Source organism: Natrix helvetica (genome assembly GCF_964273705.1).
Source record: "Natrix helvetica genome assembly, chromosome: 1".
NCBI classification, from domain to species: domain Eukaryota; kingdom Metazoa; phylum Chordata; class Lepidosauria; order Squamata; family Natricidae; genus Natrix; species Natrix helvetica.
In genome coordinates, this window is record NC_138548.1 from 36,252,346 (window position 1) to 36,277,585 (window position 25,240).

The 25,240-nt window shown below is 40.3% G+C and overlaps 1 protein-coding gene across 4 annotated transcripts in view; it reads right to left on the reverse strand.

Annotated features, from left to right (window-relative positions):
• The window catches only part of INF2 (inverted formin 2), a 74,185-nt gene that overhangs the window by 14,978 nt on the left and 33,967 nt on the right, over positions 1-25,240 (reverse strand). For 3 of the 4 annotated variants that reach the window (XM_081935228.1, XM_081935227.1, XM_081935226.1), the window contains exons 1-15: positions 24,362-24,575; positions 20,216-20,624; positions 18,623-18,738; positions 16,747-16,906; positions 15,602-15,635; positions 14,543-14,684; positions 14,106-14,247; positions 10,365-11,279; positions 7,921-8,066; positions 7,113-7,174; positions 5,988-6,090; positions 5,051-5,136; positions 4,027-4,127; positions 1,481-1,551; positions 1,212-1,319 (exon numbers count right to left, since the gene is read on the reverse strand). In XM_081935228.1, coding sequence (XP_081791354.1) covers positions 1,212-1,319; positions 1,481-1,551; positions 4,027-4,127; positions 5,051-5,136; positions 5,988-6,090; positions 7,113-7,174; positions 7,921-8,066; positions 10,365-11,279; positions 14,106-14,247; positions 14,543-14,684; positions 15,602-15,635; positions 16,747-16,906; positions 18,623-18,738; positions 20,216-20,624; positions 24,362-24,448 — 2,682 coding nt within the window. In that variant the 5' untranslated portion in view covers positions 24,449-24,575. Of the gene's footprint in view, positions 1-1,211; positions 1,320-1,480; positions 1,552-4,026; positions 4,128-5,050; positions 5,137-5,987; positions 6,091-7,112; positions 7,175-7,920; positions 8,067-10,364; positions 11,280-14,105; positions 14,248-14,542; positions 14,685-15,601; positions 15,636-16,746; positions 16,907-18,622; positions 18,739-20,215; positions 20,625-24,361; positions 24,576-25,240 lie in introns of those variants that run through there. The other variant, XM_081935229.1, reaches the window with a different exon arrangement.

A 25,240-nucleotide genomic window follows, 5' to 3' on the forward strand; every position in this document is an offset into this window, starting at 1 on the left:
CCATGGATGGAACTGGATCAATGAGTGAGAATTAAAAACAAGTTTCCAAAGGGTTGTTGCAAAATCTCCCAAGCATCTTGTGTGAACAGTAGAACGGAGTTCACACTAAAATATACTGCAGCTCAACCAATTGGGACTCTCTTCATCCAGACCAAAAGCATTGGGTCAGTTGTATATCAAGATCTGTATGCAGATCCTTCCAAGAAATAGAAGCTGCCACTACATTTGATGAACTGGACTGTATTCTACTAAATATGTCCTACCTGTCAATGACTACTTCAGCTTCAAACGCAATAATACATGGGCAAATAATAGATACAAACTCAAGATAAACCGCTCCAAACTCAAATTGCAGAAAATACGACTTCAGCAACAGAGTGGTTAATGCCTAGAATGCACTACTTGACTCTGTTGTTGCATCCTCAAACCCCCATAACTTTAACCTTAAACTGTCTAGCGTGGACCTCACCCCTTTCCTAAGAGGTTTGTAAGGGGGGATGCATAAGTGCACCAGCATGCCTACTGTCCCTGTCCTATTGTCCCCATTTATTTGTACCCATTTCCTGCGTTCATGTCCATGTTTATACTTATACCTGTTATCTCATACAAACTAAATAAAATAAATAAATAAATAAATAAAATACATTTGTTAAACTTTGTGAAAATTCAAGAATCAGTTTAAAAAGCAACCATAAAGATCTACTAGGAAGATAAAAGGAAAAAGAATCATCTCTAGGCTGGATGGATTCTAAAACAGAGAACGGCCATAATTTAAGCCCTTCTTCTGTACCTGATATTTTGCAAGGACGTCTTACATTCCCTTGGAATAATTTAAACAGTATAATTAATGCCAGAAAATAAGATTAAAAAGTATAAATAACAATTTGACAAAAAAATGGCATTAATAAGAAAGCAAAGCAAATCAATAAAGTTAGATGAGCAAGAAAAACACTAAACATAGTCAAGAAGAAATATTTTATGTAAGCAAAATTTTGTGTGTATGTTTTGGCCAACACCCGTTTAATTAAATACCATCTCCCTCAAATATTTTTGCAATAAAATTATTAGGGAAACAAACAAACAAAACAAAATAAAGGAATATATTGTCTTAGATGGTTTCTGGCTAGTATACATTTCAGCTGCATCAGTTTCTTTTGATTAGTATTTTACCATTATTGCCATGTTTATCAATGAAAAACAACAGAAACTACCTCTAATATATGATGGAGCAGTGTAATGCGAGTCTGGTTCGCTTTAGTTTCTGTTAACTTGAGCAAAGTACCAATTTTAAAGCCATCGGCGTCTCCCGTGTGACTTCCCTTTCAGAGAAAAAGAACGACAACAAGAATGAACAATATTATATTTGCTATTTTCATAATGCTGGTTTGAACAATATTTACAAAACAGGCAAGAAGAACAACACTGTTTTTACCCACCGCTTTTTTAAAAAATGTGCATTTTCCCCCCCAAGATCACTTACATAGTTCAGGAAGTTTCCAACGTTGAGGATCAATTGACAGAAAACGGGCAACCGTTGACTTGAGAGGAGATCTACGAGGAAAGAAAACCTGTTAAATAGGTGAACACAGATGGCCTGGTGAAAAAATATCAATATCAATTTAATAAGCATTTTCATTTTTTTTTAACAAATAATAAATGTTGGGAGAATATTGAGAAGAAGAAGAATGTTGTAGGTCTTGATGGGGCAACTGAAGAAATGTTTACATATAAAAGCTTTTTTTCTTATGGAGTGGATGTGTGGTTTGTTTAGTGTGTGCATATATAAAGACTACATCCACGTCTGATGACTAGAAGATAGTGGCAACTGTTCTTCTCTGCAAATGTAAATGGAGCAAGAGTAAATGCAAAAATGACACACCTGCCACAATTTAAACCTCTAAATAGAAATTATCATTGGCTCCATTTGTTGAGAAAGGTATAGTTTATTAGAGATCATGTGTTAGAGCTGCGGTGGCACAGTGGTTAGAATGCAGTACTGCAGGTTACTTCTGCTGACTGCCAGCTCCCTATCTGAATTTGGCAGATTGAATCTCACTAGGCTCAAGGTCGACTCAGCCTTCCATCTTTCTGAGGTCTATAAAATGAGGACCCAGATTATTGGCGGCAATATGCTAACTTTTTAAACTGCTTAGAGAGGGCTGTAGAAAGCACTGCGAAGCGGTATACAAGTCTAAGTGCTATTGCTACTGCTATTGCTATTGCAGTGTTGCAAAGCCAGAGTCAGTGTGTGGCAAAATGAATAGTCTTGAAGTGGTGTGTTTTGCATTAATATGGAATTGAAATGTGTTTGTTGAGAGTCACAATAGAGATAGTAAGTGACTGAAAGTAACATTGTGTGAGAACAAATGTTATAGCAGATTGTGCACCAAGCCAAGGCTTGGACTAGTTGTCATCTGAGACCCCTTCCAACTTGATTATATATAACTGCACCTAAGTGAGGTGGAAAGGAAAAAAAGGCAGATAACAGAATATGGTGGGAAATGAACGGAGAAATGTTATAATGTGCAAAATGTTGAGAGAAAGCTAGTTCATACACTGTGGCCTATTTTGAGGAACGAATGCTTATCAAAATAACTTTTAAAAGGCTGCATATAAAAATACCTCTCTGTTGCATATTGTAAAAGTAAAAGTTCAATGTCAAAATTATCTAAACGCAATGAGAACAGATTGCTTAAGGAATGTGTGTGGGGAAACAAGAAGAGATACAGTCAAGAATAAATGGATGCTGAATAAACATTGTCTCATGCAGTATAGACGTGATTGATCAGTATGAAAGAAATGGTTTGGTCATAAAGATAGAAGGACCGAAGATCAAATCACAACAAGAGCAATAATTTATGAAACATGTATGCTGCTTGACACCCAATGACTTTGGATAACTCACAACAAATAAATAAATATCTCAGAGGTTGCCACAAAGAAGAGGGAGTCAAACTATTCTCCAAAGCACCTGAGGGTAGAACAAGAAGCAATGGGTGGAAACAAATCAAGGAGAGAAGCAACTTAGAACTGAGGAGAAATTTCCTGACAGTGAGAACAATTAATCAGTGGAACAGCTTGCCTCCAGAAGTTGTGAATGCCCCAACACTGGAAGTCTTTAAGAAGATGTTGGATAGCTATTTGTCTGAAACGGTATAGGGTTTCCTGCCTAGGCAGGGGGTTGGACTAGAAGACTTCCAAGGTCCCTTCCAACTCTACTATTGTATTATTGTATTGTAAATTACAATAACACCAAACAAAGATGGGAAGTTTGACAGACTAGATGGAATGAAGTGAGGGGGTCTCTCTATCCCTGGATGAAGAGCTAAGTCTTCACTGCTTTTCTGAACAACAGCAGAGTAAGATCCATCTGGATCTTGCAGGAAGGATATGCAAAGCAAGAGTGAATGCAATGAGAAGATGGGGCAACTAGGGCATGATTCTATGAAATTGACAAAAAATGTCTGTATTGCTATGCAGAGATATAGTGATGTTCGTGAAAATTAGGTTTAGCTGTTTCCTTTTCTATCTCTTGTTTCATCTCTTGCTCCTTCTCTTTCCTTTGACTGCAGTTATTTACACAAAAAGGGAATAGTATGATGGACTTGTATGTCAGTATGGAATGTGATAAAAGCGCAGACAACTGAGGTTTTGCTTTCTACCTTGCGCATTTGAATTACTTCAAAGGTGAACACTTGAGCTGCTGGTAGACAGATGGGATTAGTACATTGCATACCAAACTGATAATGGCTTCATTCCATTCTCAAAGAGGGGCTAACTAATCTGGAGAGCTTGAGAACACAAATATTCTATACCTTTTGCAGGGGTGGACGCGGATCTTCTGAGAAAACACAGATCGAGGCATTTACGTAAGCACTGACCAAACCATTTAAGTCTTGGCTTTCTTCAAAGGTACTAGACTTTGATTTCTCAGCAAATTGTGATTTTTAGGTTGGAAAGAAACTGACGGTTCCTCAGACAACTCAGAACACCCAAACTGTACTTAGGCCTTAGACAATCACTCACCTTCACAAGCCCTCCTTATTGTTTCTGCTTTGGGCTGCAACATCTCCAGCAGAACAGCCGTCTCTTCACACATCAGCATACATTCAATCCTCAATTGGTAGCTAGAATGGAGAAATCATACAAATACCACATGGCACACTATGCACCCAAACAGTGGTAGAATGAACATTTTCCAAGCCAATCAGTAGTATGGAGCAAATCTGTTAAATGTATCTTACAGATTTAAATGCTTGACTTCTCAATAGACAATACAGGAAAAGTAGCAATATTAAGCCCATTATTAATATATTGATATTATTTAAACTTTAATAGCCCAGTGAAGGTGGTTGATCGAGTAACAACAGATCCCAGTTCCCCCCATTCCACCCCCAGCCTCCTTAGATTTTAATCTTTGGTTTTAATTTATTTATGTTTTAATGTAGATATATTTTTATGACTGTAAGCCACCCAGAGTTACCTTATGGTAAGATGGGAGGCAAATAAATTTTATAAATAAATAGTTAGGGTTAGGATTAGGTTGTAAGTATATGCCAGTTGCCAAGCATCCAAATTTAGATCACATAACTGTGGGGATGCTGTGATGGTCATAAGATATAAGTATCGTTGTAACTTTGAACAGTGCTAAATGAATGAGTGTAAATTAAGGATTACCTGAAGGAAGATGTAGCTGGCATAATTTATTTGCATAAAAATATTTTGTATTAATCTTATTCTAAACTGACAACTGAATACATTCAACCATTATTTTTATTTTATCAAATTACCTTTCAATCCATTCATTTAGATATTAAAGTATACCTCTTTATACTATATTAGTACATCTGAAACTGCAGATAACTACCATCGGAAAAGGATTTCTCCTTCGTGCCATCTATAACTCTTCTGTGACTACTATAACACTGGAATCATTTAAAACAAATGATATTTCCTGCTTTAGAAATGTTTAAAAAATGTATATTTAATTTAACTAATTAAATGTATGTTTCCTTAACAACTACTGTATTCTCAATAACATTCCTCTTACCTAGGAACTCCAAGGAGTAGAAGATAGAACTGATCTGCATTTGCTAATTTTTCCTTTTCTTCTTTGAAAGCTTTCAAATTTTCTATCTAGCAAGAAAAGAGAAATGTCATCTTCTAGTAACATCGTTGTTTCCACATATACAAAGGCTTGTGGTCCTCAGCATCATGATGGGTTAAGAAGCTAATAAATCATTAATTTATTGACTATATTTTTGTTTGGATGTAATATTAAATTCTGATTAATAATAATAATAAATAAATAATAAATTTAAATTTATTAGCCGCTCCCTTTCCAGACAGGACTCGGGGCGGCGTACAGTGGAGCATATAAAACATATACAACACATAAACATACATATATACAGGACATACATGCACGGAGGAGGTAACAAATTACATCACATTGGACAATTAAAAGTCACCATTACAAATACCCCAATTGTAAAACACAATTTAAAATTTAAAGTTTTTAAAATTTAAAAGAACTGTCAGGAGGAGTAAGAAAAGTTTACGGTTGAGCCAGGCCAGATAATTGAAAGAGGTGGGTCTTCAGCTGTACACAGAAGGAGCGGAGATCGGAAGTAGTCCTGATGTCACGGGGGAGGTCATTCCACAGGGCTGGGCCCATCACAGAGAAGGCTCTGCTCCTGGGTGTCGCCCCCCGACACTGTTTGGCGGACGGCACCCGAAGAAGTCCCTCTCTGTGTGAGCGGATTGGTCGTAGGGATGTATTTAATTTGATTAATTTAAATCTGAGGAGACAGCTTCTGAACTTCTTTTCTCAGCCACACTGATGAAGAGGCTAGAAAACACCCTCCCTCTCTTTCCCCTAACACACAAACCAATATATATTGATTTTTAAATCATGATGTATAAATGCAGCAAATGCAATACAAAGAAAAATTGAAATAACAGACTTTTGTTGTTGTTTGTCTTACTTCATGTTTTTCCGGTAGGAGTTTAAGAAGCTGCTTGAGCACTTCAACATCAAACTTTGTTCTGTCACCTTCCTGAATCATTTTAACCACCTCCCCATTAGTGCTGTGGATAAAAGAGATTGTGGATTAGATGCAATCACTGTTATGTAATTATGGGGAGGGCAAAGGCAAGGCTCTCTCCTCTTCTTCTCATAAGGAATCCTGATGATGCAGTGGTTAGAAGGCAGTATTGCAAGCCAAATGTTAGCCCACAGTCTGGATTCTGATGGGATGAAGGTTGACTCAGCCTTGCACCTTTCTGAGGTTGGTAAAGTGAGCATCCAGATTGTTGGGGGCAATATGATGACTTTGTTAATTGCTCAGAGAGTGCTGCAAGACACTATGGGACAGTATATAAGTCTAAGTGCTATTGCTATAAGGTTAGAATGTTGTGTCCACCCAATGAAATCAATTACAAGCATGTTCAAGTCAGAAGGGAAAAGATCTCTTCATTCTATGCATACAGTTGACATTTGGAATTCATTACAACAACATTCAGTATTGGTTGCTAGCTAAATTAGGTTTAAAAAGGAATGGGTATACTTAAGAAAGATAAAACAATTAGTAATAATTAGTCATGGCAGGTATATTCTGAGTTTGGCTATCAATGAATGTGGATGCTAGGTAGAGTAAATGATCCACGAGGACACAGATCTTTAGGTTCAGGCAAAATAGCTACCCAGGTCTAGTTTTAGGCTATTATGTTATGATGACAGGTAGAATCTATCCCAAGTGGAACCAATCCCAAGTATGCATGCCAAAAATATATCAGATTTGAGACGATACCTCCTGATAGCAGGTCCCAGAGTATAGAAATAATTTTACTCTTTGCCTCAATGCAAAAAGAAGCTTCATTAAAGCAAGATGGCTACTTGGAGAAGTTTCATGTGTATATGTGTGTATAAATCAGATTCTAAATGTATGATAAACTCTGTTGTAATTCTTGCATGTTTCAGTGCAGTTTAAGAGAATAGATATGTAGACGCATAATAATTAGATAAAACAAGCACAGGATGGCAGTGTTAATTATTACAAATATTATTTTTAATGTTAGCATTATTTTATCAATATAAAAATACCACTTACCACTTAAATTGCTTCAAAAATATGTTCAGATTAAGACTCTTTTTGGAATCTAGAAATGTAATCTGTTTTGGAAAATTGAAACATTTTTGGTCAATTTTATAAATTTGTTACAAAGTATAAATTAAAACCACTTTCCAGTTATTCTCAGACTTATTTTTATAGAAATTTGTAAAATAAGATTTATGGCATTATAAATGGACTTTGGCAAATCTATACAATGCTATTAACAATTCCTTGTCCATTTTGACCCGCAAACCTGTTCTTTCTCTGACAATGCTGCTTTTGATAGGTTGGGCTATTTTTTTTTCTTTTGCAAAAAGAAAGATGCAAAGAAGGAATTAAGCAGTTCTGCTTTCTCCCTGCTGTCCATCACTTCACTCTGAATTCTATTAAGAATCCTGTTTTTGGAATATTAGTAATGAATTACCTGCATTTGCCCTAAATAATGAACTAATTAAAACTGCCTTATTGGAGCAATTTAGCATGGCCACATCATTTTACAGGCTTGCGTGTTCACAAATAAAAATAATAAAAATGAAAAGATGTACACGGTGTAAGCTTTATTCACAAGTCCCATACTCACATAACATCTGAAACGTTCCTGGCAAATCATTTTTAAAGCATGTGCAATCCTCAAACTAACATGAAAAAAACCCCATGTTCCTTCTAACTTCAAAAGCTTCCTTGCTTTGTTGGGTAACAGGATGTTTTTCTGTAGCAAGCTCAACGTCTGATATATGGGAACTCTTGGGTGGTTCAAACAATCATCCAAATGAATAGGGTTAGTTCAAGTAGATTATCAACATACCTCTTTTGGTTCTGTCTTCACTGGTGCAACTTCCTTTGATTTGGGCTTGGTTTGTGGAAAGCAAAACAACTGTTCTATTTTAGAGTAATCAGGCTCAATGTGTTCTTCACTCCTTCTTGTAGCTGATGCCCACATAGAGTGACTCTCTGAAAGACACAAGGCAGGATGGTGACTTACATCTCAAAATCTCACAGTCCACATCTATGCCTTGGAAAGGATACGGCCAATTTGGTAAGTGTGATGTTTGGACAAATAAATTGTCTTGAATTTCTGAACGAACGGCAGGATATGCATATGAAAGTAGTCTTTGACTTATGATCATAATTGAGGCCAAAATTTCTGTTGCTAAGCAAGACACTCGCTAAGTGAATTTTGTCCCATTTTACAAGCTTTCTTGTCACAGTTGTTAAGTCGGTAACACGGTTATTGAGTGAACCTGGCTTCCCCATTGACTTTGCTTGTCAGAAGGTCACCAAAGGCGATCGCCTGACCCTGGGATGCGGCAACCGTCAGAAACATGAGTCAGTTTCCAAGTGTCTGAATTTTGATCATGAGACCAAGGGGATCCTGCAACATAAGTAAATGTGAAAAATAGCAATAGCACTTAGATTTATATACCGCTTCGCAGTGCTTTTTACAGCCCTCTCTAAGTGATCTTCAGAGTCAGCCAATTGCCCCCAACAATCTGGGTCCTCATTTTTCCCACCTCGGAAGGAGGGAAGGCTGAGTCAACCTTGAGCCTGGTGCGATTCGATCTGTCAAATTGCAGGCAGCTGGCAGGCAGCAGAAGTAGCCTGCAGTACTGCACTCTAACCACTGCTTCACTGAGGCTCAATGGTTATGTTACTTTTGTCCAGTGTTGCTCTAACTTCAAACAGTCACTAAACAAACTATTGTAAGTTGAGCACTACCTGTACACACACACACACACACACACACACACACACACACACACACACGGAAAATGCATAGCAAGATTGCATGTACAGAAACATATCCTAGGATTAAAATTGTTAATTATTTAGTTGGCTTAGATTTTCGATAGAAAAGGGGAAGAACACTTGCTTAGACAGAACAAGGAAGAACACCTATCTCTTGACCTTTCCCCATGTGCTGCCTTTAACTCCAATATCCTTAGTTTATAGGATGATTACTAGGGTTACAATAATAAAAATTCAGTGCAATGATTGGCTCAGCCCTCTATGGTTCTGGCTGAGCCCCATGTTCATTATATATATATATATGTTACGGTGAAAGACCGAAATCTGGTGAATGTCGACATTCACCGGTGAAAGACAGAATATTTCATTACATTGTTTTACATTCGGACCTTCACCGGTGAATGTCGACATTCACACAGTCGCTTGGTGTATGTCCGAAAATACCCTTATCCTCTCGACACCCTTACCCTAATACCTCGGCTCCTCGCTTCCTTTTAAGCGTCTTCTTAAGGATCGCAGGTTTTTTTAAAAAAAACTCCGCGAATAGAAGATGCTTAAAAGGAAGCGAGGAGCCGAGGTATTAGGGTAAGGGTGTCGAGAGGATAAGGGTATTTTCGGACATACACCAAGCGACTGTGTGAATGTCGACATTCACCGGTGAAGGTCCGAATGTAAAACAATGTAATGAAATATTCGGTCTTTCACCGGTGAATGTCGACATTCACCAGATTTCGGTCTTTCACCGTAACATATATATAAAGAACATGGGGCTCAGCCAGAACCATAGAGGGCTGAGCCGAAGGACAGAAAGGGGGAGTAGTGAGCTCCCTCCCATATTTGGGCATACCAGGGGTTGTAACACAAATACATACATACACTCTCTCACTCTTTGGGAATGGCAAGAACTGAAATGTAACTTTCCTAAATATCTGAGCAACTCTCAGAGAGAAAGTCCATTGATTGCTAACACACTATGTACTCTTGATAATATACTGAACAATAATGCCTCTCCAAAACCAGAAAAATTATTTCCTGCATTTTTTACTTGTAGATGACACCTATAGGGATATATTTTTATTTTAAATGACAGTGCTTCAGCTTAAAGAGAACCATTCATCAAACACTGATAAGTTGATAAGTTTATATCATGGCCTGTTGTTGTTGTTAGTTGCAAAGTCATGCCTTTCTGTACTGATACATTTCTCCCTTTCAAAAATCCTGTTCAATATGTCATTTACAATATACATTAAAATATTCAAATTCTGCTTTCGTCTCATTCGAAAAAGTGTCCACGAGAGGGAACATGAATGTAAAAGCTTGGCTTACATTATTGGTACCACTAAGAAAAAGCTCCTTCAATTACATCAGACGCAGCACCTACTGTAGCACAGGGACAGACTCAACTGCAAAGGAAAAGAATCTGCTGGAACAGATTCAAGACCTTTTCTCTGAAGCCTCACTGGAAGGGTCTAAGTAAGGATGTAGCACTTCAGAAGTTCTTACCTCTGACCACATTGGAGGGGAGCTTCTGCCAGTTCAGCTTCTTCATCCTTAGCGTTGGCATCTTCCTTCTTTTAGGGGGTGGTGCAGCAGTGTCAATACTGTTGGCCGAAGCAGGGACAATTTCCTCTACGATGAATCCCGGAGGTGGAGGAGGTGGGATGCCTGGCAGTGAGGGAGGGGGTGGTAGCCCTTCCATCCCAGGCAGTGGGGGAGGAGGAGGTGGCATGCCTGGGAGTGGTGGGGGTGGAGGTGGAACTCCTGCAGCACCAGGAAGAGGGGGAGGGGGAGGGATCCCTACCATGCCAGGCAGTGGGGGAGGGGGAGGGATCCCTACCACACCTGGCAGTGGGGGAGGTGGTGGTGGCATGGCTAAGTTTTGAGGTAGGGAATGGGCCCCTATCATAGTGGGAAGAGGTGGAGGTGGAGGTATCCCTGTCATATTGGGCAGCGGAGGAGGGAGAAGAATGCTGGTCATCCCAGGCAGAGGAGGAGGGGGTGGGATTGTTACTACATCATGTAACGTGGGAACTGATACTGGCATTTGTATCCCAGGTAGAGGAGACGGCTGTTGTGGCAACATGTCTAATGTTCCGGGGAGGGGAGGGGGAGGAGGAGGAGGTGGCGGCAGTGGAGCAGCTGAAGACAGATTCCATTCTGGTGAAGATGAACTGACCGAAAAGCAGGAGGATGCAACGTTAGACACATTCTGTGGCTCTACATTAAGTGCAGTGTTTGAAGAGCAAGTTCTTGGAGGAGAGGTCTGGGTGATGTTTGGAAATTGCCCCAAATCTTCATTGGTCTGAGTGCTTTCGTTCACCTTCTTAGCTGCTCTTCTGGAACCTAACTCTCTTTTCTTGCGGTGTTTCTTGACAGACAACAATCTGTCCATTACTTCTTCCACACTGTTATCTTGTACTGCAAAACAATAAACAGAATAGAGCAAAATAAACTCAATCCTATTCTTTTTTTTTCATACAAATGCAGAAGTGGTATTCAGCAGGTTCTGACCAGTTCTGGAGAACCGGTAGCAGAAATTTTGAGTAGTTCGGAGAACTGGTAAATACCACCTCTGAATGGCCCCACCCCCATGCATTCTCTGCCTCCTGAGTCCCAGCTGATCGGGAGGAAATGGGGATTTTGCAGTATCCTTCCCCTGGAGTGGGGAGGCAATGAAGATTTTACAGTATTCTTCCCCTGCCAGGCTCACCAATACACAGTACACCCACCAAGCCATCCCCACAGAACTGGTAGTAAACATTTTTGAATCTCACCACTGTACAAATGTCATAATGAACATTTTTAAGAATATAGCTTTCACAAATGAACAATGTTTTCAAACAGATTTAAACAGATGAAAATCAGAAAAAAAATGATTTAAACCACACAAATAAGCACATTAGTTTGGTTCAAACTTAAGAGGGTGGAAGAGGCTCTTATAGTCTATTTTCTCAAACTAGGCAACCGTGGAACCAAGCAGAACTCTTGGAGAACTATGCATTAAAAAAAATACGCCCTCTGTCTCCACCATTTTCTTGGTCAAGCATGTGGTCATGCCTGAACTGAATTGATGTCTGAACTTTTTAGCCTTTGTTTAACGTTTATATCCCTTAGTGCCTTTTCCCTACTTCATACTATGATGTAACATGGTTTGGTAACCCTGTAACTATAATTGCCATAACTGAAGACAAGTATATTACACGTTATGCATTTCATAGTATTATATTTTGATTAAGAGTAAAATCGCTATATTTACATTTAAATATTTATTTTGATTTCTTGAAAAAGCTTTTTATTAGGAGAGTTGACAGCAGGAAAAGCTTTCATAGACTTTTCCTATACATTATTTGTAAAACACTGGAAGGTGCAGTGTTCTCTGCGGCTCATGATGACCCAACACTTGGAAAGCTACTCTGAAGAAGCCAATCCTAAGAAAAAAGGAGCGAAGAAGGCCTAGTTGGAAATGCCGAAGAATTAAAATCAGAGATGGACTGGAGCCAATGAAAACCAACTTTAGCTTCTCTGCATTTTTCCAGCCAGTCTTGAAAATCCTGGGGTTAACTGGTCATCACAGTCTTCCATCTGTATCTATTTATGTTCTTAATTTTGTATATTTGTATTTCTGTTTCTCATGCTTACTGTGTGCAATTTTACAAGGTCATTTGCAAAATTACTTATATATGTAAACATGTTCCTTGCTTATGTTTTGCATTTGACCATATCATCTATCTATCTATCTATCATCTATCTATCTATCTATCTATCATCTATCTATCTATCTATCTATCTATCTATCTATCTATCTATCTATCATCTATCTATCTATCTATCTATCATCTATCTATCATCTATCTAAGTGGCTCTCTGTGTGTCTGTGTGTGTGTATGTTCCAGCTATAACTCTGGAACACCTCAAACAATTTCAACCAAACTTGGTACATATATGACTTACTCTCTAGAAAAAAAACACTGTGAGGGTAAGACACCCATAACACCCTTCGGGGTGTGTGTTCTGTTAAGATACAGCCTGTTGTGTCTTCAAATGGCTCCTACTGAACTGCCATAACATGGATTCTACTGTACTCCACTGTACAGTGGAGTTGCCATGGTAACAGCTTCACAGTACTCCACAACGGGGCTCCCTCTGGTAAGGGGGAAAATCCAACATTAGAAATTACGTTTGGTATAGTGGGACATTTCCCCCCTATAAATAATATCTGGACAACGCCGGGTTATCGGCTAGTGTATTTATAAAGAAGAGGTATTTACTACTGCTTGAAGAGAGGCTTACATTAATGATTGAGTAGAGGAAGGGGTGATTTCAAGTCCATGCAGGGATTTATCAACCAGAGGAAACCATACACAAGCTCTGAACCTTAAACTGTACAGTGACAATTGAGATTGAAATAGGCTTGACTGAGGTTTACTCTGTATTCAAGCATTTATTGCAATGATTGTTGTATACTCTGGGTGCAGTAATAACCCAAAAGCATAGGAGATCTAAAGAACAGTCTTTTTTTTAGCAGCAAATTACCTTTTGCATAAGGATTATTGACAGTGAGGCCATCGTATGAGGTGAAGGAAGCCTATTAATAAAGGCCTCCTGCCTTGCATGAGTACATTCTCCATGAATTGGAAACCTTTCAGACCTAACTAAAGCAAAGTCACTGTGGCAAGATAATCTTCTCTAAGATGATGACTAAAGGATATACCAGCCAAATCTGGGCAGTACCATCAGTGAACACTACCATAACCTGACCTGGAAATATCCTAAACTGTAAACAAAACCCACTTTCCAGAACAGCTAATGGAACCTCTATCTTGCATGGATTGAACCTCAATTTATTGCTTCACAATGCGCAATCCAGCATTGTTCCCAAGGATAACTCCCTTAATAAAGAGTACTTTGTTCTGGATGAAGAATTCTCTGGCAGCAGACTCTCTTTAGAAGGAAGCAGGAAACAGGAAACAGGGTGGGAAATGTTTACTCATATTCTTTCTGAGCAACACTATCTCTCATCCACAATTCTCTATTGCCACCTGTCCTGGAGTGCCGAAGTACTGTTTCCTTTATTCTGTTGATCTAAGAAGATAGTGTAAATGGAGTAGAGGTCTGTTGTAAACCTGGTGGGTCACAATCCCAGAGCCAGATTTCTTAAACCAAACATGAATTTCGGTATTTTGGCTTGGTTTGCTTTTGGGGAACACCGTATTGCACCACGGTTCATAGTGCGTTAAAACTTACTGTCATTAGCAAGCAAGATGGCTCTGCTTACTAAAATTTCTAAGGATTCCCAGAGCAATAGGCTGGAGCGATGAGAAGGTTCAAGATGCAAGAGGCTTTGCAGAATGGACAGCAATTGAATGGAGACTGGAGAGCTGCTCACCTGAAACAGAAAATGAAACTTTGAAGCTATTTATATATTACAGAACTGATGTCACTGTAATGACACTCTAGAATTACAATCTGTGCTAGCAAAAATCCCGAGCTGCAAGAGCGTTCTTTAACCTCATGCTGGTCACCGGTTGGTTGCTGATTTAAGTTTTATTCCCTCACTTTTGATATGTAATGTTTATATAGTTTTAAATCACTATTTAGGAATGCTGAATTCTATGGAATAACAAGGAGGTACAGAAACAAAGAGGAATTATAGGTTGCATTAAAAAGAAAATATTACTCACTTTGTTGAACAGAGATGAGAAAACATCTTGATGACTGTTCATATCAATGCCATCGCATATTCTCAGTAACTCTTCATCATCTTCAGTCTTAGCCTCCTCAAATGTCTCACACTGGATAAGCAAGTCCTCATCTTCTATGTCTCTATATAAAGCCCACAACAATAAATATTAGCAATTCCTTAATTATGATAAATGATAAATGTTTAAATGTTTAAATCATCAGTTGATAAGCCTACAGCAGAAGCTAATATTCCCACCTTGCATCTATATATCTGATTAATAAAAAAACCTCTAAGTTGATGCAATTGCAGGCTAAAGTAATGTGGCAGTAAAAATACATCCTAAATCCAAACTTATACAAAAAGAAGTACTGAATGAGGATGGCTTGCTTGTTATCATACTTATAGACACATGTATGTAAGTAAGTAAGTAAATATGTATGTATGTATGTACTTTTCACATTTCTCCCTCTAAGAAGAACTTTTTTGCAGGTAACACTCTGTTTTACAAATAACACACATAGACACACCAAACAGATGCACCACAATGTAATCTAGATCAGCTAGCCTGGGCTATCTAAGCTTCAGTGGGAATAGAGATGACCACTGCAAAGTAGCTTCAGATAGTTTCTGGAGAGACTTCTAAGACATGTCAAATTTTGAACATAATGAGTGCTTAGTTTTACAGATCCCAATTTAATAGAATTTTTTTTGAAAAAGTATATCTAGATTATTTTTTAACTAATGAAGGGAAGGTGATGAAGGTGATGAAGAGCCAAGAGTGTATTATTACTCAGTCTAATGGATGAACCCAAAAAATCAATGAAACCTTATTTTCTAAAGGAAATACTATTGTGGTCGATTATATTTAAGCTCATGTCTGTTGTTTCCTCCTACAGAAACTAGATATTAGAGATATAACAGTAGACTCAAAGAAGTATTATGATAAGGAAATGGCTCTCCCTTAATCATGTGATGTATACAGTACAAAATTGTGAAACAATTATCCTATTTCAAATATAATATAGTTACATATTCCAAAACATAATGAATCACTCACCGTAGTTTGCTTAAAATATCCAAGAACTGAAGACCTGAAAATAGAGAAGATGAAAAAAAACCCATCAATATATGGTCTAATAAAAACAAACTACTTTAGCATCAGTAACACTAGCAAATATGCAATACAGAAAATGACTAGAGGTACTCCTTGACTTATGACCTCAATTGAGCCCAAAATGTCTGTTGTTAAGTGAGGATTTGTTAAGTGAATTTTGCTCCATTTTGACCTCTCTCGCCACAGTTGCTAAGTGAATCACTGCAGTTGTTAAATTAGTAACACAATTGTTGAGTGAATCTGGTTTCCCCATTGACTTTGCTTATTAGAAGGTTGCAAAGGAGGATCATGTAACCCCCATAAATATGAGTCAGCTGCCCAGCATCCAAATTTTGATCACGTGCCCATGGGGATGCTGTAATGGCCATAAGTGTGCAAAACTATCATGTCACTTTTTTTCAGCGCTGTTGTAACTTTGAATGGTCACTCAATGAATGGTTGTAAGTCAAGGACTACCTGTAAATGGGCTATCAATTTAGGTAAGGAGATCTTTTTGTGAAACAGATGCAAATTTGAATGACAAATGATGTACAACATGGAATTGCTATTTTTAAAAAAAAAAAAAAAGTTTAGCAAGAAGGATCTGCCTTCTTGGAAGCCAACTTTTTGTTTCGTTTTATTTTCTTGAGTTTAGATAAATTCAGGGTAGGTAAGTCTGTCAGGTCAAAGTGCTTAGAAGGTTCCACTAGGATAGGGGTGTCAAACTGGCAGGCCGGATGCATCACACGCAGCTCTATGAATGGGAAAAGCATCGTGAAATGTCACGTGACAGCAATGTGATGTGGTGAGTTTCACCCCCGTACACTGGAGCAGTGGTTCACAACCTGTGGGTCGGGACCCCTTTGGGGGTCGAATGACCCTTTCACAGGGGTCGCCTAAGACCATTGGAAAACACATATTTTCAATGGTCTTAGGAACCGAGACACCAACTTTATGGTTGGGGGTCACCACAACACGAGGAACTGTATTAAAGGGTCGCGGCATTGGGAAGGTTGAGAACCACTGCACTAGAGGTTCGCTGATAGGCCAGGGGATTTTCTGACAAAGCTAATTGCATATGGAACATCTGAACTGAAAGCAATTCTTACCAATGAACTCATTCCGGAGCTGCATCCTCCCTCTCAGTTCCTCTGTTCCCAATATAACTGCATTGATGGCACTCAAGAGCGTTATCATGTAGGGCACATTGTCTGTGACCGAGAGCTCATTCATAATGACGCTGAACCGGTACTGTTGGTTTTTCACAGTCTGCGGCAAAGGAGGCAAATAAAAGATGTGCTGGATTGAATGCTAGATTTCAAAACCAAGTTTGTTCAGCCTACTATTGTTACCTCAATTAATCTTCAGAGTTTTAAGTAGAAAATTCAGAAATCTGGTTATGCCAGAAATCCAACTGATGAAGTTTCACTTCTTTCTCTGAAAGAAGTCCCTAAATTCATGGGAAATGGCAAGATGGAAAAAAAAAGTTTCCATCACAACGCTTTTACTTTTCTTAAGTATAATTAAATTTCCCCGTTTCAAGTATGAGGAACCTGTGGTTCTTTAGATGTGACTGAAGTTTCATTCCCAACATTCACCAATGATCAAACAGGCTGGATGGCTGAGAGTTGTAGTTAAGCAACATTAAGGAACCATAGCTTCTCCATCCCTGTGATGTCAATGATTTCAGTTATGAGAAAGTGGGCCACTGAAATGGACTGGCATTTCATAGTAGATTAAAAACAGAGGATTTTTGACACAATTCATTATCCACCAATGGAATTCCTTACTATATAATATGTTAATAGGAGCCATTGACCTTGCTAAAGTCAACAGAGGTAGCAGAAAGGATAGACATGGGAAAATATATTTGAGTTCCTTATCACAGAGCGAGGGTTTATGTGTATATATGCTCTAAACAGAACCTAAAACTGAGGTCAGCAATCTTCTTGAACCGTTCGGCATATTTAGCATTTAAGGAATCTCCCTCCCATCTCATTGTGTGTATTTTTAAAGGTAGATGGGTACAAAGCTCTAGTCCCGTGATAGCGAACCTATGGCATGCCATTTGTTAGGGCACGCAAGGCGTTGCCCTGTCAGTTCCAGCCTGCATGCATGTGCTGACCAGCTGACTTTGGCCTTCATTTTTGGGCATTTTTCACTCTCCAGAGGCTTCTGGAAACGGACTTCTGGTTTGGTTGTTGGGCCATTTTTCGCCCTCCAGAAATGTCAGAGAACCCCCTGAAACTTCTGGAGGGTGAAAAAGGGCTCTACGGGCAACCCAGAAGTTCAGGAACGGACTTCCAGGTTGCCCATAGGGCCCTTTTTCATCCTCTGGAGGCTTCAAGGAACCCTCCTGAAGCCTCCAGAGGGACTCCGGGGGGTGAAGGGGGCCATTTCCCCCCTCCTCATGCTCCTAGAAAGCCTCTGGAGCCTGGGGAGAGTGAAAAACGGATCCATTGCACACAAAAAGTGGGGGATGGTGGGGGTCGCATATGCATGTGTGGAGGGTTGTGCACATAGAATTATGGGTGTGGGCATGACACCCACGCTTTTGGCATGCAATGGCAAAAAGGTTAGCTATCACTGCTCTAGTCTATAGATAGGCACAATTTTTCTTTTTTAAGAATATCTATGAGGTCCAGAGGCCGTTTCCTTTTCTTTTAGGGGCAGGGAAGAATGATGTTGGAGAATGACATTTGGCTTTGCAGCATGTGAGTTTTTAATTAATTAAATTTTAATAACCTCAAAGAAAATTTAAAAAATGATGTAGGTAATCTGGGGGATTCCAAGATAGATTCCTTTTGCTTTAAATACCAGATTCCCTAATTCTGCTCTGCAAGTTCAGAAGAGACTAAATGCTTGTGTCTTTCTGGATGAGGACCAATGAGATGGACTAATTGGTTGATTCTGAAGAGCTACTTTGATCGAGGCAAATTATTATATGGGTTAATAATGGTTAATTGTATCCGATTTTCCACTTGCCTTGTAATGGTCTAGAGCATCCAAAGCCAGTACATGGCCATCAAATGAATAAATGCAGAGAGCAGCCAGGAGTTCAAACACTTGCTTTTTGACCATTATATTTGAAGTGTCCAGTGCTACAAAGACAAAGAAGAACAATTATATTTCAGAGTTATTCTATGTATTTTATAGATGATATAGCTAGAATAAGCTTTTCTACTCAACTCTAAATTCAGGGAATCCAATCTAGATTGAGGCTCTAATTTGTGGAGGAAAGGGCCTAAATTCCTTGTTCCCTGTCCCAATACAAATACAACTCATTCTAATGGGCCTCCTTCTTCCTACACAGGATTGCAGCTCTCCAGTTTACAAGCCAATTCAACACCCTAATACCCGTGGTGGCAAAGCTATGGCACGTGTGCCAGAAGCGGCAGGCAGAGCTATCTCTCTGGGCATGTGAGCCGTTGGCCATTGCTCTTCCGGGTTCCGACGTTCTGGCCAGCTGGTCTTCAGATGCGCTGGAGCGCCAGAAAGTAAAAGAGCAGCTGCCCAGGGCACATGCGCACACTGGCCACCTGGTCTTCCAGTTTCTGGTGCATGCATGCGCACCAGTCAGCTGATCTTCATGAGCACATGCGCACCAGAAATTGGAAGACCAAGTAGTCAGTGCACATGCGTGCACCAAAAACCGGAAGATCATCTTCCCGGCGGGCACATGTGTGCCAGGCGGCTGCTATTCCAGTTTCCAGCATGCACATGCATGCATGCCCGTGCTCCCGTTTTGGCACTTGGTGCCGAAAAGGTTCGCCAACACTGCCTTATACTGTACCAAAATATTGCACTCCAATTTCCTACTCATCTTTTTTTCTTCTTCCTCAGCTATGTAAGATAATGTACAAGGTATTTTCTGTGAGACACCACTTTATATACAACCTTTTGTACTGTACCTAACAATCGTGTTCTATTGATCTAAAGAAGGCCAGGGGGGGAGTTCATTTCTTTTTATGAGCTATTTCCTGTTTTTCTGAAATAGAAATCATGTTATTTTCCCTTGGCTTGTCATTTGAAAAGTGGAAGGACAGAAAGGCTTCAGACCACTGGAGAGATGATTTCATAATGCAAGGCAGGACAGGACATTCTTATACACCCTTCAGCCATTTCACATGTTCCCCCCTGCTGAGCCGAAGAGCTATTATCCATCATATCTTGAGTCAGCAGAAAACTACACTGACATGACATTTCCTGCCCTGCTCCTGCTTCTACTGGCTTGGTTACAAGTCACAGCGCCCATCTACCTTCCCTGCAAGGGATGACAAAGCCTACAGATTTTTCAATGTTATGATTGCTAGTTTATTCAGTTATCCCCACTAACCTCTGTGCTTCCTAGGGTTTCTTGAAGAGCTCTAAAATCCAGTAATAATGAGACCCAACTATGAAATCATAAAAAAATCAAATCATAAATAAAGGAAAGGAGAGAGGAGAGAGGGAGGGAGGGAGAGAGAGAGAGAGAGAGAGAGAGAGAGAGAGAGAGAGAGAGAGAGAGAGAGAGAGAGACAGAAAGAGAGTTAGAGAGAGACACAGGGAGAGAGAGAGAGAGAACGAACATGCCCTTACCTTGAGAGAGTTTCCTGACATAACCTTCATTGCTAACGATGTATTCAATGCCCTTCTGAGAGTTCATTACGGCCCGCACACAGTTGATGCATGTCAACTGCAGGAGGGCATCTGAGATTCTAGAAACTCCTCTCCCCGACAGTCTGTCTAAGGCTTCCAACAGAAGATCCAGTCCACAGAGTTCCAAAAACTGGACCATCCAGCTATCATCACTACTTTCCAGCCGTTTCTTGAGCCCCGAGTAATTCACCACCGAAGGGATCTGCAAGAGGCGAATGCAAAGCTCTGGCTCTGCGTTTTCCAGATTGGCTTCTGTTTGATCCGAATCCTGGGACCCCAGCCTTTCTTTCAAGACGCTCCATTTCTTGTGTGCATTCTCTTTCTTGCTAGACATTTTGGCAGGTTGCTCCTAAAAGAGGAAGAGGAAAACCAGAGATCAAGATTTCATTGATGTTATTATATTTGTCTGTAAATGACTTCCCCACAAATTACTGTCCAAGTCATCAGACAGATAAAGCTTTTACTACTTTACTGGGAAGCTTCAATCTTCAAAATTAAGCATATATCATCTCAGATCTTTTCTCATCTTTCCCACAAATTGTGCTATCAACACAGCATCATAAGAACATAAGCAATCCCCTGATGCACCAGACCCTTGTCCAACATCTTGTCACAATGGCCAAGAAACTGCACAAGGGAACTCACTAATGTCCCAGAAGATGGCCTTTAGAGATTGTCACACTGCCATCAAGAACCACTGAATCCTAAGACGTCCATGAATTTATCTAATCCTTTTTTTAAGCTAGCAAGCAGTAGCTAGCACCACATCTCATAGTAATGTGTTACTGAGTTTAAATACACATTAGGTTAAAAAAAACACCCTATATTTATCTTTTATCTTGCCTGATTCTTCCAGAATTCAATGAAGTCACATAGGACTAGCAATAGCACTTAGACCTATATACCACTTCATAAGGTTTTTACAGCCCTCTCTAAGCAGTTTACTGAGTCAGCTTATTGCCCACAACAATCTGGGTCCTCATTTTATCCACCTCAGAAGGATGGAAGGCTGAGTCAACGTTGAGCCGGTGAGATTTGAACTGCTGAACTGCAGCTAGCAGTCAGCTGAAGTAGCCTGCAGTGCTGCACTTTAACCACTGCGCCATCTTGGTTCATATCCTTTTCTTTTGTACAACTGCCTCCCTCGCGCTATGAGGCGACAATAAAAACTAGGACACTTCTCTTCCTCCAAAGTTATATAGCATTAGCAATAGCACTTAGACTTATATACCACTTCACAGTGCTTTTACAGCCCTCTCTAAGCAGTTTACTGAGCCAGCCTATTGCCCCCAACAATTCTGGTCCTCATTTTACCCACCTCGGAAGGATGGAAGGCTGAGTCAACCTTGAGCCTGGTGAGATTTGAACTGACAAATTGCAGGCAGCCGGTGATCAGCAGATGTAGCCTGCAGGACTGCACTCTAGCCACTGCACCACCACAGTTCATATCAAGGTATGTTGTGTAATATAATGAGAAGGTATACAGATAGTCCTTGACTTATGTCTGGTCACTTTAGTTAACATTACAATGGATCTCCCCAGAGCTACCTATGACCAGGTTTTGAAATTTTAACTGTGCCCCCCCACCCCCCGCAGTTACATGACCACATTTTGGACTTCACAAATGAAATTCACAAAATCCACAGTCATCAAACCATGATTTATGTTTGGTTTTTTTTGCCAGAAATGTCTGGTAAACTTCTGATTTCTGGCAAAAAAAACACCATTGGGTACAATGGATTTGCTTAATGACCATCACATTTGCTTAGCAACCATTGCAAAAAAGCTAATACAATCAGGCACAGTCACATGGTGACCCACTTAACAACTGCCAGGTTCAATCATAGTCCTAAGTCAAGGACTAACTGTAACGGAATTCTGGGGCATCCATGGTGTTTACACCCATGTAAACACTTTAATGGGATGCAATGGCTCAGTGGCTAAGATGCTGAGCTTGTCGATCAGAAAGGTCGGCAGTTCAGCTGTTTGAATCTCTAGGGCAGCGATGGCGAACCTTTTTTGGCTCGCGTGCCACACGTGGGGGGAGCGCAGGGGGGTCGTGTGCGGGCGTGCTGTACCCATACTGCAATGTGCGAATCCCCCCAGTGCGCATGCGCGCACAACAGGTGCTCCCCCCATTTTTAAACGCTTTTTTCGCCCTCCCCAGGCTCCAGAGGCTTTATAGGAGCCTGGGGAGGGTGAAAAGAGCCTCCCCCGCCCCCCTGGAGGCCCTCCGGAGGCTTCAGGGATCGTCCAGAGGCTTCCCTGAAGCCTTCATAACTCTTAAAACGACCCCCCAAGCAAACCAGAAGTGGCTTCCGGTTTGCTCAGAGGGTCGTTTTAAGCGCTCCGAAGGCGTTAGGGAAGCCTCCGGACGGTCCTTGAAGCCTTCGGAACACTTAAAACGACCCTCCGAGCTCGGAGGGTCGTTTTAAGCATTCCGAAGGCTTCAGGGGCGCCTCAGGACGGTCCCTGAAGCCTCCGGAGGGCCTCTGGAGGGGGCGGGGGAGGCTCTTTTCGCCCTCCCCAGGCTCCTATAAAGCCTCTGGAGCCTGGGGAGGGTGAAAAATGGCTTATAAAAATGGTGAACTCAGCTGACCAGCGCGCGCATGCGCTCTGGCCAGCTGATACGGCAGCGCGCGCATGCGCTCTGGCCAGCTGATAGGGCAGCGCCTCGCGTGCCCTGACAAATGGCTCCGCATGCCACCTGTGACACATGTGCCATAGGTTCGCCATCACTGCTCTAGGGCTGCATAACGGAGTGAGCTCCCATTACTTGTCCAAACGTCTGCCAACCTAGCAGTTGGAAAGCATGTAAAAATGCAAGTAGAAAATAGGGACTACTTTGGTGGGAAGGTAAGAGCATTCTGTGAGCCTGTTTGGTCATGCCGACCACATGACCGTCTTTGGACAGCACTGGCTCTTCAGCTTTGAAATGGAGATGAGCACCGCCCCCTAGAGTCGGGAACGACTAGCACACATGTGTGAAGAGAACCTTTACATTTACTTTAAATACTTTAATCTCAGATGTGGTAGGAGGAAAGGAAAAAAAACCCTGCCTGTTACCTTGAAACAGAAAACCCAATTCACTTTTGACTTAACCCTGTTAGTATCTTCCCTAAGCTTGTTAACTTTTCTCCAACCCCTCCTACTGCTTTTCAGCTGAGTTGGATTTGTTCCCTGCCAGGGGGATAATTCACCTCCCCTTTAAATGTTCTCAGAAAAAAAATAGCTGGGTTTTCCATCCTAGCATACTTTCTACAACCATAACCTTTGCTCATGCTTTTCCCCAACAGCAGGATCTGGCCTAATTTTGCAAAAGTATCACTTCAGCTGCCTTTCCTGAAACTTAGAACAAAGCTCTGTTTATGCTGTGAAGGTCTTTCCTACCAGAGAAATATATCACCAGAAAGGAATGTATGGTAGGTTGAATGAACTGTAGCAAAAAAAAAAACCTCCTGATCTATGCTTTGCCAAATAACTCACAGACATCTTAAATTAAGAAGTATCTGGGGGTGGAGAAATAAATATTCCAAATGTGGTATCCTAATTCTTAATGTTAATACAGGGAGTGTTTTTCTTTACTTTAAATAGCTGCGGGGATATTTATTCCCAAGACAATTAAAAGAGGCTCCTCTCCAAAATGACATGGTACATTATACACAACAAAAAAGAAGTGAAGACGTCTGGAGAAGGATGTGGTTTGCTATTACTTTCTTCCCTGTTATTTTCTTAAACTTTCCAATTTAGTCCACAAATTAAATTTTCCTGGTTGCCTCCCCATTGAATTGCTAACTAGGTTTGAGTTTGCTTTTAGCCCTTTGAGAGCAACCAATGTTGGCTAGGTACCGTCAACGGCTGGAGCACATATGAAAACAGCAGTTTGACAGTTCTTCTCATGGAGGTGCAAGTGGCAACGCCATTAAATTAAGCAGCAAATTCAAAATAATTTCTCTTCCCCAGTATTTTAAACTATTATATTATGCTGATTGACATGACATTTGTGGAACTGTTATCTCCCCTTGTCTTTGCATGCCCCTCCAGCTCTAACAGCTCTTTAGGGTCCCTTCCATTAAGCAATACTACCTTCTTGTATCCAAGAGTTGTTTCTGTGGCAATGCAACAGCATCCCTGCAAAGATCTGGATGGCTCTGACCCAGTTAGTTTTTCCATAATGTAGGTATTAAAGACTTGGTTACTCCCTGAGGCGTTTGGACTGGGAGGTGAAGCAGGTTCTACAGGTTAATGTTGTTTTCTTATGTGCTGGGATTGTTGTTGTGCTCGCAGACATTAAGTTTTCCTTTGCTGAAGTTGTTTTTAACTCTATATACTTCCCAGAGTCATTGCTATAAGATAGGTGGCCATATAACACGTTTAAACAGATAAGTAACATTTTGAGTTACTCTTTCATTGCGATTCACCTTAGAAGTTGTTGTTGGGGCAAATGAGAGGAGGAAATATTATTGACACCATCTTGAGCCCCTGAGGAAAAAGCAAGATATAAATCTAGCCACAAAATAAATAAAATGTCCTTATTTGCTATTGTTCTATTTGCACTACCAAATGTTTCCATCATTATTAGTGATATAGAAATAAATATATAAGGATAGGAAGAGTACAGACACTTTTGAACTTTGGTGTTGGAGAAGAGTCCTAAGAATACTGTGGACAGTCAAAAAACAACAACCCCCAGATGGATAATCAAATTAGCCCAGAGTTGTCACTCAAGTACATAAGTAAATAACCAGATTCAGATTATCCTATGTTGGTTACAGTATGTAAAGCTCCCTGGAGAAGACTTTGAAGCCGAGAAAGGTGGAATAAAAGAGAAGTGGAAAACCAGCAACAAAATGGATGGTTTTAGTTACAGTGACAGTGGTACACCATTGGAAGATATGAAAAACCAGGTTAGGGACATTGTCATGTAGAAACTCTAACCCAGGGGTGTCCAAACTTGGGAACTTT